Source organism: Polypterus senegalus, chromosome 4 (genome assembly GCF_016835505.1).
Source record: "Polypterus senegalus isolate Bchr_013 chromosome 4, ASM1683550v1, whole genome shotgun sequence".
Lineage (NCBI taxonomy): Eukaryota > Metazoa > Chordata > Cladistia > Polypteriformes > Polypteridae > Polypterus > Polypterus senegalus.
Window position 1 is genome coordinate 139,835,977 of NC_053157.1, and position 12,229 is coordinate 139,848,205.

General features: G+C 39.3%; 1 protein-coding gene across 4 annotated transcripts in view; it reads right to left on the bottom strand.

Annotated features, from left to right (window-relative positions):
• The window catches only part of atp8a1 (ATPase phospholipid transporting 8A1), a 346,241-nt gene that overhangs the window by 239,537 nt on the left and 94,475 nt on the right, over positions 1-12,229 (bottom strand). For all 4 annotated transcript variants that reach the window (XM_039751372.1, XM_039751370.1, XM_039751373.1 and 1 more), the window contains exon 2: positions 2,554-2,668. In XM_039751372.1, coding sequence (XP_039607306.1) covers positions 2,554-2,668 — 115 coding nt within the window. The remainder of the gene's footprint in view (positions 1-2,553; positions 2,669-12,229) is intronic.

The window sequence follows — 12,229 nt, forward strand, 5'->3', positions numbered from 1 at the left end:
GGAAAAAATACAATTTTCACTTAGAGGATCTGTTCAAAACCATTTTTTTTTAAATATGGCAAGATCTAGTTAGAAAAATTTTAGAATAAGCATTTATATCATGAAAAGGAAATTCTCCCTCCTATTTTTTTCTTAAAGATTTGCTCTTGCTGTTGGCTCTCCTTTCTTTCTCTTGGTTGGGGGTTTGTTAAGATTGAATTGACTGTATTTAATGTTATTTCTTCTGTTGCATAAGTTAAACTTGATCGTATGGAATGCTTTTTTTATTTTAAATAAAATCAATTTAAAAAAATCAATAAACAAAAGAAATACAGGTAGGCCTCAGGTTACGGACATCTGACCTACGACTTACAAATGGGGCCACAGCTGCGATGCATGCGCCGCAGTAACTGCCCCTCCGTCACCTTTGGCCTGGGGACGCTGCAAGTGGTGGCTGGAGGGGAGCGATTTCGCTGCTCGCGCAGTGTAATGTCCCTCAGGCAGCTCCTGGCGGCAAGCGGTGACCCGTGGTTCATAGTCAATGGGGCCACAGCTATCGCTCGTGTGCAGGATGAAGGCTTGTTGTGGTGGTTCGCTGCCTGCCCACTACACCACCGCAGCTATTGCTTCTGACTGGACACAGGCTGGATGGAGCAGAGGGGGGGTGTTTCATTGCCCGCCCACCACATACAGCTGCCCCATTCGTTCTCGGTGGGTGGCTGGTAATGCTGCAAGCCGTGACCCGGTTGTGTATGAATTGGAGGCCATTGAGGGTGAATGGGGCATCGGGGGCTAGCATTGTAGGATGGCTGCCTGTTGAATGGGGGCAGTGGTGAGCAATTCACTACCCGCCTTTGGCTGCACCATGTTCGTTCTCGGTTGGCGAACGCTGCAGGCAGCATACTGTAGTGAACCGTCCCTCGCCGCCCCCATTCATTTTCAATAGCAAGCCTGCTTGTACTGTTACGCACATAGCAGGAAGTTGTCTCTTGTCAGTACATCAGATGTGTTGAGGATGGGTGCCTTCCTGCTGTGATAGCGTGTACAGTGGTGTGGAGAACAGCTCCTTTTGTCTTCACCCTTCAAGAATGTCTCTGAAACACAAATCTGATGCAAGTGCTGGTGATACAGTAAAGAAGCGAAAAACCATCACCATTCAAAATAAAGTAGAATTAATAAAAAGGTCAGAGAGAGGTGAAACTCCATCATTCATTGGCAGAGCACTTGGTTACAGTCGGTCAACAATAGCATGTATTAAAATAATGTACCTGTTCCGACTTACATACAAATTCAACTTAAGTACAAACCTACAGTCCCTATCTCGTATGTATCCCTGGGACTGCCTGTAATTTAAACATTAAGATGATTTCTAAATAGGGAAAATGCCAAAAAATTAATTCATGGATCTATTTCATGCAGGGTTGACCACTTCAATGTGTTATATACTGGCTGTTCAAATTGTTTTATATGCAGCTTTCAGTTCATTCAAAATGCTGCTGCAAGAATCTTTACAAGAACAAGAAAGCATGAACACGTACCTCCTGTTGTCAAGTCCTTACACTGGCTTCCAGTTAAGTTTAGAACCAATTTCAAAATTCTCCTTCTTACATATAAAGCATTAAATGGCATAGGCCCTACTTACCTATCTGAGCATATCAATACGATTGTGCACCTCAAGATGCTACAAATTCTACTAAGGGCTACTAGTGTCTACTAAAGATTCCAAGAATTAACAAAACTGTAAGAAGTCAAGCTGAAGACTCACTACTTTAGTCTAGCATACCCAGACTATTGTATTTCTGTTTCACAGTCATTAAAAATATATATAATTATTGCAATAATTAAGAAATGTTACTGAGCCTCCTATATTATGTTTCTTTTCCTGGTATCTGTACTACATCCAGGCTGTTTTCCTTGTCTATGGAAAAGACACAAGAGATACTGAGAGCCTTGTACTTCAAGGATGAAAGAATTCAGTCATCTATTTAGACAGCCCAGTACTGCCCATGAGAGAGTGGCCAGGTTTCCTAAGCTTCCAGAACTGGAACAGTGTCTAACAAGTTGTGGACCCACCAAAGTTTTATTTTCCTTTGTCATTATATGAAAATATTAAAGAGCATAAACCGTTAGTATGCTTTGACATCATTCAGTTTGAAATATGTTGTTTTACTGTGTGTTTTACCTAATCTGCATCTTTATGTGTGTGAATGATGTAATTAGTAATTTGCAAAGCTCCAAATTGCATTTTGTCAGTGTACTTTTTACTGAAAAAGAGCTAAACAAAAAAACTAAACTGAACTGAATACAGATGGAAACCCAGAAAAACCTGGCATAGATAAAGCATACAAACTTCACAGACTACATTCATGCAAAAAGCATCCAGGAATCTGATGCTATAAGGCAGCAAACTGCCCCAAATATGTACTTTCATGTCCATGTGACAAAAAGCATCTCTAATTACCTGTAATTTCAAATTTTTTTTTTCTATTATACTTTGAGGAATTATTTCCCTATAACATTCATTTCTACAAAAGTGATTTACAAGTTTGCAAGCTGATGTTAATGTAAAAATACCTGACATGATTGCCGCAAAATTTGGTTAGTTGAGGTTGATTTATAAATATTAGCCGTCCTTCCTCTTGATCTGCCAATGATGTTTTCTCTGAAGTGTCTTCTGTCTTCTCATATCCTGCAAAGGAAAGTGAAACATAATGAGGCCTTCTCACTGAAGAGTTAAAAGGATGGTCTTACATGTGTACAATTCCATGTCCAGTTCACAAAGTGAGTACATTTAGTTTTGTGTAATCCTAGGCGGCTGCAACAGTCAAAACATGATCAGTGTACACATACTGTACACCAAGCAAATTCTAAACTTTTATCTCTGCATAAAGAAGTTCCACAAGAGCAAGGATTAAAATGAGCACATCTCAGCCATGCTTAAAAAAAATGTGGAATCTTTGTTCATGAACAAAAAGGATCTCTCCAAAACAGTGAACGGTAGTTGACAAAATGCAACTTCTTCTGAATATGTTTTCTTTTCAAATTGAACACACTCTTTCACTCTATCTTGAGTCAGCCTTAGCTATTTGCTAGTGTTACAGAGAGGGCATATTTTGTTCCCATCCCAGTTATGACTACTGTTCTAAAAATGAACTGTGATCCATGCTTGTGACAAGCTTCACTTGGCCACGTATAAATTTTAAAATGACTATTTTCTAGGTCAGTCCATTGAAGTGCTGCCAAAGTAAGGATTTATGGTATCATAACAGTAGGCTTGCTCAACTAGTCATGTGGAGAAAATAAGAAAAGTGGATGGACCAGAGCCGACTCTAAAACACCATAAATTGGAAACAAAAATTTAAACTGTTACACCATAAAGACAATAAAGTCATTATGAATTTAATGTTTCTGCCCTTGAACACCATTTCTATATCCATCACAAAATGACTCTTTTGCATAACCATTTATTACAGCTAATGGTTGTCATTTTAACAGGGTTAATACCAAAATAACAATGAGTGGTTCTTTACTTCTCTAAAGCAGAAACAAATGGGTATTGTCAATGAGCTGAATTCTTTGATACACAATTAAGCGACATTGCCTTCTTTTTCTTTGGCATGACACGCAAGACTTCCACTACAGCTCCAGAATGAGATGTAATCTAACAGAAACCTAACATCAAACCCCCACATCAGCAAAAAGTACAGTAATGCCTCCTCGATCGCGGGGGTTGTGCTCCAGACCCCCCCGCGATAGGTGAAAATCCATGAAGTAGAAACCATATGTTTGTATGGTTATTTTTATATATTTTAAGCCCTTATAAACTCTCCCACACTGTTTATAAATATTCTCTGCACAGTTATACAGCATAAACCCTTTGTATTCTCTTAGATATTAGGTAAGATTCATTGAAATTATGTATGTAAACACACTGTTTATATACAGTAAAACCTAAATATTATTTTAAAGATATCGAGTGTCTCCGATATCACATGTTACAGCCATTACGATAGACAGGCCACCAGCAATAAATACGTACAATGCAAGAAAAATAGTATACAGTAAATGTGTGTACAGTGACACTAAACGTACATACATGTACTAAGTACTGTAAGTAGAAAAGTAATTATGGTTACTCACCAACAATGACATGATGACTTGTCCGATAACAATGAGTTTAATTTTACTGCACAACAAAGGAGAGCGTTACAGCTCTTCTAAAGGAGCCACTTCAGGCGATTGTATAGCACTGCCGTTGTTGTTCTTCTGACAGTCTTCAATCCAAATCACTAAAGCAGATTCCATCCGGACTACTGCCTTATTACATCCACTTACAACTTGTTTTGCACCCTGTTTAAAAGGACACTGCGGCCGTAGATCTTATATTCCTTTCCTACTTTTTAAATAAAAAGAATCGTAGCCTCATTGATGCCGTAATGGCGTCCTACAGCGGTGTAGCTTTTCCCTTCCTTCAACATATCCAAAACGTTTACCTTTTCGGCAATCGTTAACATCTTCTGTTGGCGCTTGGGCACGGCCCCTGAGCAGTAGCAGGAGCAGATCATTTTGAAACCATAATGAAGGGCTTGACTATGCACAAAGATCAACACAAAAGAGCAGAAAAGTTAACGCTTTACACAGCGAAACATGTTGATGCTGAATGAGCGAGACGAGACTTCCTGGTTAACGCCGCGGAATCAAATTCAGCGCTCTGTCACCGAATCAATCAGCACACAGGAACTTAACTGCGTGCTCCGATTGGTTAGCTTCTCAGCCATCCGCCAATAGCGTCCCTTGTATGAAATCAACTGGGCAAACCAACTGAGGAAGCATGTACAGGAAGTAAAAGACCCATTGTCCGCAGGACCCACGAAGCAGCGAAAAATCCACGTTATATATTAAGATATGCTTACATATAAAATCTGCGATAGAGTGAAGCCGCAAAAGTCAAAGCGCGATACAGCGAGTGATTACTGTAAATTCCTTTGTAAACTAAAGGAAGAGTTTCTCCATGGAAGTGAGTGGGCATTGCTCTGGTATGTAGCATCTTGATTTCTCTGTTTGACAAGACTTTACCAGTTACAATGAAATGATGCTCTTAAAAGTATACCTCAGACTCTAAGGTGTCAAAATCAGTGAGATGTGTGATCATAACTAAACTACGCAAACTATGATAGACAGATCTTTTCACTAATTGTCAATCAAAGGTTGGAACTATGTAAAAACAACAGTCCATGCATCAAATGTCCAACCCATCCTTTATAATTCAGTGTCAGCCTTAGGTCTCTGCTCTCTCTACATCAGCTAAGACTGCATTCAGCTTCTGCTCTCCAAAGCAGACTGCCTATTGCCTGGAGTGTGGCTCAAAGCAAAGGCTTGAAGCTTTTCATGGAGTAAAGGGAATGTTGACTTTAACTCCTAAACCTTTCTTAAAATGCAACATTGATAGTAGCCATGCCAAAGGACAGCAAAGTGCACGAGCTGGGAACACCATATGCAAAAGTAAGGCATTCATCTCATTGATGAAACAGCCAGCTTTACTTTATGTTAGCAACAGAGGGTCACCATGTGAAACCTCAATGGCTATAAATGCAGCACAACTGACTCCCACAAACTAAGAGAGGTACTTGGATAAAGAAACCCAAAGTATGCGGTTTCTCAATGTGCATCAGTATAAAACTGAAATGTGGGCCCTGGAGATTTCAAGAGAAAACATCAACTCTATCGCATAAAGCTAATGTCACATAACGTGGCTTCTAGTCATGGGGTATGTCAAATTTGCCAACAGCAGTTGCTGACCTCATCACAAGACCACTGGACAACTGATAACTGCTGCCCATATCACATTTACCAGCTGAGTGCTGACCTACGAGCACAGTTGTGCTCGCTCCTTCTCCTGAGGCCAATAGCGTGCTGCCTGATGTAGTAAGCACTGTACAAAGGGTTAAATTGCTAACGTGAGATCAGCTGAAATCTCTGCTTTTTTTTTCCTTTTTGTAAAACAAGAAAAATAAGACGGACAAACTTTTCTGTTTCTGTGGTCCAAAACACATGTGCGTTTCTTAATGCTCTACACTACATTAAAAGCATTATACTTCCAGAAGAGAATTCATTGGTTGTCAGCTCTCATGTACATAAACCCGCCCTTCCGACTAAACACAAAATTAAACCTGTTTGATCTTAACAGACCGAGTCACAGACAAGTTAATAATTTGTGGTGTATATCTCACATTATGCAACTGCTTTGACATGAGCACACCACCAATTAACTCACTAAAATTATGTTCATGAAGATTGTGACTGAAAATCGCTAGAAGAGACACGTAATGTGACATAGCTTTAATATAACAAGAATCAGCCTTTGACATACTGTCATTGCTTTGGTTCATGAGCTAATAAGTAGCTATGGTAAAGCGATAGAATATATTATAAGATGCATTTCTGGTTGCTGTTAGTGTTGCTTAAGTTGAAAGTTATAACTTAAGTACTTTGTGCATGGGAAGGATGCTATACCAATAAAATGTATTATTATTAGTAGTTGTCATATAAAGCTTTTATAAGTACTGTATCTTCTTCCAAATTATAGAGACAAAGCTAAATTTAGTAGAATATAAGGTCCTTATACTAGACTTGGAATTGCTGGCACCTAACTTCGCAGCAGTTAAAAACCTTGCATTGCGCACACAAACACACATTCACAGTTGTGCTGTGGCACAACAAGCACCACCGACATCTAAGTATGCAGGCACCAAGAAACTTGTAAACTAGACAAAGATTTAGCCATTCTACTGGCTAATAGACCAGAACAAAAGCATTTAATAGCTGGTCCGGAATGAATAACGTTTCTTTTGGCAATTCTTAGACAAGTATTGAAAAGGGGAAATATAATTCGCATATGTGTGCCATTTTTCCAGAAGAAAAATTATGAAAGCTAAGTCAGCTCAGATTTATGTTTTGAGTTGTTTTTTTATCCATGCATCTATATAAAATGTTGTGCCTTTTATATTCATTATCAGAGTTTCTTTCATCAGACTTCAGTATTATCTATGGTCTAAAATATATTATCAATTATTAGTCATCCATCCATTATCCAACCTGCTATATCCTAACTACAGGGTCACGGGGGTCTGCTGGAGCCAATCCCAGCCAACACAGGACTCAAGGCAGGAAACAAACCTTGAGTGGATCGCCAGCCCACCGCAGGGTGCACACACACACACACACACACACACACACACACACACACACTAGGGACAATTTAGGATCGCCAATGCACTTAACCTGCATGTCTTTGGACTGTGGGGAGAAACCGGAGTACCCAGAGGAAACCCACGCAGACAAAGGGAGAACATGCAAACTCCATGCAGGGAGGACCTGGGAAGCGAACCAGTGCTATCCACTGCGCCACCGTGCCGCCCCATTTATTTTATAGTGTCTTTCATATAATCTATTAGCCTGTTATATAGATCATTTTTTGTCCATTCATCAAGAAACAATGTCTTTACTGTCTATTTAACTATCATATATACATTATGGGTCATTCCTTACCTATTTATTTATTAACTACTAGCTGTCCCTCGCGGCTCCGCCCATGTACTAGTGAAACAGAAGAAACTTTAAAAATCAATAAATTTTTTTTTAAAAATTTCATTTCCATTGAGAAGAATTAGTATTGATAGCTTTAGTATCCAAGGGTCTCTTGATATACAATATTTTTGGTTTTGTTATCAGTAGCGAGGACATATAGGTTTCTTGGGAAACTAACCCGGGAGAAAGGGACATAAAGCTGACCATGCGAGAACTATGGTGAGCTAAAATCAACCCCTGCCAACTTGAGTGTCTGTCCCTGGGCCTTGTTAATTGACATTGCTAAGCAAAGCTTCACTATGAACTGTAATCCCTTGAACTGAAAAGGCATGTCCATCACGATTAGAGGAATACAAGGGATTAAAACTCTCTTGTCAATTCCATATCAATGCAGACTCAAATAGAGGATGGCCCCGCCCACCTCCCCTTCCCCTCGGCCTGGTAAATGTCTCCCGGATTTGCACAAATAAATCGGTACCAGAAGTCGGAAAATCAACCGGAATGTTCAAATGTTCAAGTAAATTATAGAAGACATTGGATTTTATATATATATATATATATATATAGTAAATGCTAACATTAATTTTATTTTAATTTTTATCATTTTTATTACTATTTAATTTAAGATTGTTTCTTTGTATCAGTATACTGCTGCTGGATTACGTGAATTTCCCCTTGGGATTAATCAAGTATCTATATATCTATATATATCTATCTATATATCTATATCTATATATATCTATCTATATATCTATATCTATCTATATATCTATATCTATATCTATATCTATATCTATATATATATATATCTATATATATATATATATATATATATATATATATATATATATATATATAATGTCACAGGTAGCTGGGTGCGGTCAGCAATCAGCCGCCTATTTAAGGAGCCGGCGCCCTGCAATCAAGGCCGGAGTCGGGTGAGGAGGAAGACGAGGTCGGTGCAGAGGAGGCAAGGAGAGGCCCAAGTCTGATTTGTGTGAGAAGAAGAAAGTGGCTATTGAGAGCCTGGACTAATATATATTAATCCATGTGTGTTTTAGACATGAAAAATATATAAAATACATAAATACATAAAAAATGTGTCACAATTATTTTACTGCTTCTTTGAATAACACTTTAAAAATTGAGATATTCATGACACAGGTCTTGATTAAGCTACATGTACTTCAACAGTTAACTGCACTAGCCATGACATTTAATGCAGCTATTTGGCAGTTGATGACTATTTTGTCACCTCACTCATGCCAAGATGCAGAACTTGCAACTCACAAGATTTTTCTCATGACCCCCTTTCTTGTCACCACTAGTTACAGATGGAGTCATTAGCAGAAGGGTTCAGTATCACTATTGCTCGCAGTCTGATTATTGAAGAAATTTTGAAATTGGCTATATGTTAAAAAATATATGCTTACCAACAACTGTTGTTATTCCATCATTGTAAAAAGCTGAATTGGTCCTAATAAGATCTGATCTGGGTTCACATGTTAATTAATAAAAGTATTCTCATTTCCTCCATGATGGTTTGGATTTGCAGTGTAGCTGCAGGCTCAGAACAAACTGCAGTGGGTGTGTGTGTGTGTGTGTGTTCACTTTGAGAATGACTGGCACCCTGTCCATGTGTTGTGTCTGCCTTATACCCTGTGATTGCTGGGATAGGCTTCAGCTTCTCCGCAGCCTTGCTCTGGATAAGCAGGTTAGCAAGATAGGTGGTTCTGTGTTACAGCCATAGTCCCATTTTGTAGATTCTCTGCTGGCAACAATCCCACTCTGGCCTGTAGATATTCACATTGGTAATTTTATAATGAGACGTCTATCATACACGAGACTTGGAAGACCAAATTTGGAAATTTCAGGTTTCATGGGCTGTCTTAGTTAGCCTTGACATAGTTACTACATGTTAAGATGATCCCCTAAATAAATAAATACCTAAAACTGTCTTTACGAAGCACATCTGCTCCCCATATTACATTCTGAAATTTAATGAGAGTAGGTGTATCATAGGTCATAGTATACTGCAGTCATGATTAATGTACAGCCAATGCACAATGTGCCAAATTATTGCAGATTTTTCTGTTAATTTAAAATCAACAGCAACAGGCACTAGCAAAATTGTGCTGCGCACTCTGACCCAGCAGTAACTGAAAGAGAGAGATATATATATATATATATAAACTGCTCAAAAAAAATTAAAGGAACACTTTGAAAAAACATCAGATCTCAATGGGAAAAAGAAATCCTCCTGGATATCTATACTGATATAGACTGGGTAATGTGTTAGGAATGAAAGGATGCCACATCGTTTGATGGAAATGAAAATGATCAACCTACAGAGCTCTGAATTCAAAGACGCCCCAAAAATCAGAGTGAAAAAATTATGTGGCAGGCTAGTCCATTTTGCCAAAATTAAATTGCAGCAACTCAAAATTGTACGCAGCACTTTGTATGGCCCCTGTGTTCTTGTATACATGCCTGAAAACATCGGTGCATGCTTCTAATGAGATGACAGATGGTGTTGTGGGGGATCTCCTCCCAGATCTGGACCAGGGCATCACTGAGCTCCTGGACAGTCTGAGGTGCAACCTGGTGGCATTGGATGGACCAAAACATAATGTCCCAGAGGTGTTCTATTGGATTTAGGTCAGGAAAGTGTGGTGGCCAGTCAATGGTATCAATTCCTTCATCCTCCAGGAACTGCCTGCATACTCTCACCACATGAGGCCAGGAATTGTCGTGCACCAGGAGCCACTGTACCAGCATAGGGTCTGACAATGGGTCCAAGGATTTCATCCTGATACCTAATGGCAGCCAAGGTGCCTTTGTCAAGCCTGTAGCGTCTGTGTGACCCTCCATGGATATGCCTCCCCAGACAATCATTAACCCACCACCAAACTGCTCATGCTGAATGATGTTACAGGCAGCATAATGTTCTCCATGGCTTCTCCAGACCCTTTCACTTCTGTCACGTGCTCAGGGTGAACCTGCTCTCATCTGTAAAAAGCACAGGGCACCAGTGGTGCATCTGCCAATTCTGGTATTCTATGGCGAATGCCAATCGAGCTGCATGCTGCTGGGCAGTGAGCTCAGGGCCCATTAGAGGACATGGGGCCCTTGGGTCACCCTCATGAAGTCTTTCTGGTTGTTTGGTCAGAGACATTCACACCAGTGGCCTGCTGGAGGTCATTTTGTAGGGCTCTGGCAGTGCTCATCCTGTTCCTCCTTGCCCAAAGGAGCAGATACTGGTCCAGCTGATGGGTTATGGACCTTCTATGGCCCTCTCCAGCTCTCCTAGAGTAACTGCTTGTCTCCTAGAATCTCCTCCATGCCCTTGAGACTGTGCAGGGAGACACAGCAAACCTTCTGGCAATGACACGTATTGATGTGCCATCCTGGAGAAGTTGGACTACCTGTGCAACCTCTGTAGGGTCCAGGTATCGCCTCATACTACCAGTAGTGACACTGACTGTAGCCAAATGCAAAACTAGTGAAGAAACAGTCAGAAAAGATGAGGAGGGAAAATTGTCAGTGGCCTCCACCTGTTAAACCATTCCTGTTTTGGGGGTCATCTCATTGTTGCCCCTCTAGTGCATCTGTTGTTAATTTCATTAACACCACAGCAGCTGAAACTGATTAACAACCCCCTCTGCTAGTCAACTGACCAGATTAATATCCCGTAAGTTTCATTGACTTTATGCTATACTCTGATTAAAAAGTGTTCCTTTAATTCTTTTGAGCAGTATATATATGGCCAGTTGCGGCCAGAATATTAGTAAAATCTGTAAATGTACAAAAGAAAAATGATTATTTATTGGAGTCAAATATCACAAAAATTCTATAAATATGTAAAAGAAAAATGTATTATTATTTAACAGAGTAAAAATTATGAAATGAGAATAAAATATTTACTGTCTTACCAATTGGAGTATTCCTGTTAAACTGAGGTCCATTATACTCGATGAGTATTTTATAAGAGACCATCCATTCATTTTAATTGACATTCTTATAAACCACGACTTTCTTGATATTTTAGTTCATAATTTAAAAATAAGAATAAGAATCTGAAAATCTAATGCCATATCAATGCAGACTCGAACAGAGGTTGGCACATGAGTGAGGAGAGCACCGCACACCTCCCCTTCCCCTCGGCCCGGTGCATGTCTCTCGGATTTGCACAAATAAACTGGTACCACAAGCAAACTACACAATGAAAGAAGTCGGAAAATCAACCGGAATGTTCACTATTCACGATTGGCTGACATTTTTTTACATTAGGCATTAACTTACTTAAAGAAGTTCTAATGATTCTATCAAGCTGAGCATTTTGAATATAATTGTTTTAATTCCCTTTGTGCTTTACTTTAGCCATATGCCTTGAACATTTTTTCTTTTGAACAGTGTTGTGTGTAACTCGCTATCACAATTTTAAAGATAATAAAAATCACATTCACCAATAATTTTAAACAACATTATAAACTCACGATACACATGATGCATTAAATTCCAATTAATTATAATACACTAAAACTAAGGCTATACAGAACACAATGGGGCAACTAGCCCTTTAGCTTTTTCTGCCACTGCTCACTAATTTTAAGTGTCTCTCTCTCAAGGTGCATCTGCATTGAGTAAACGGCTATTTTACTGT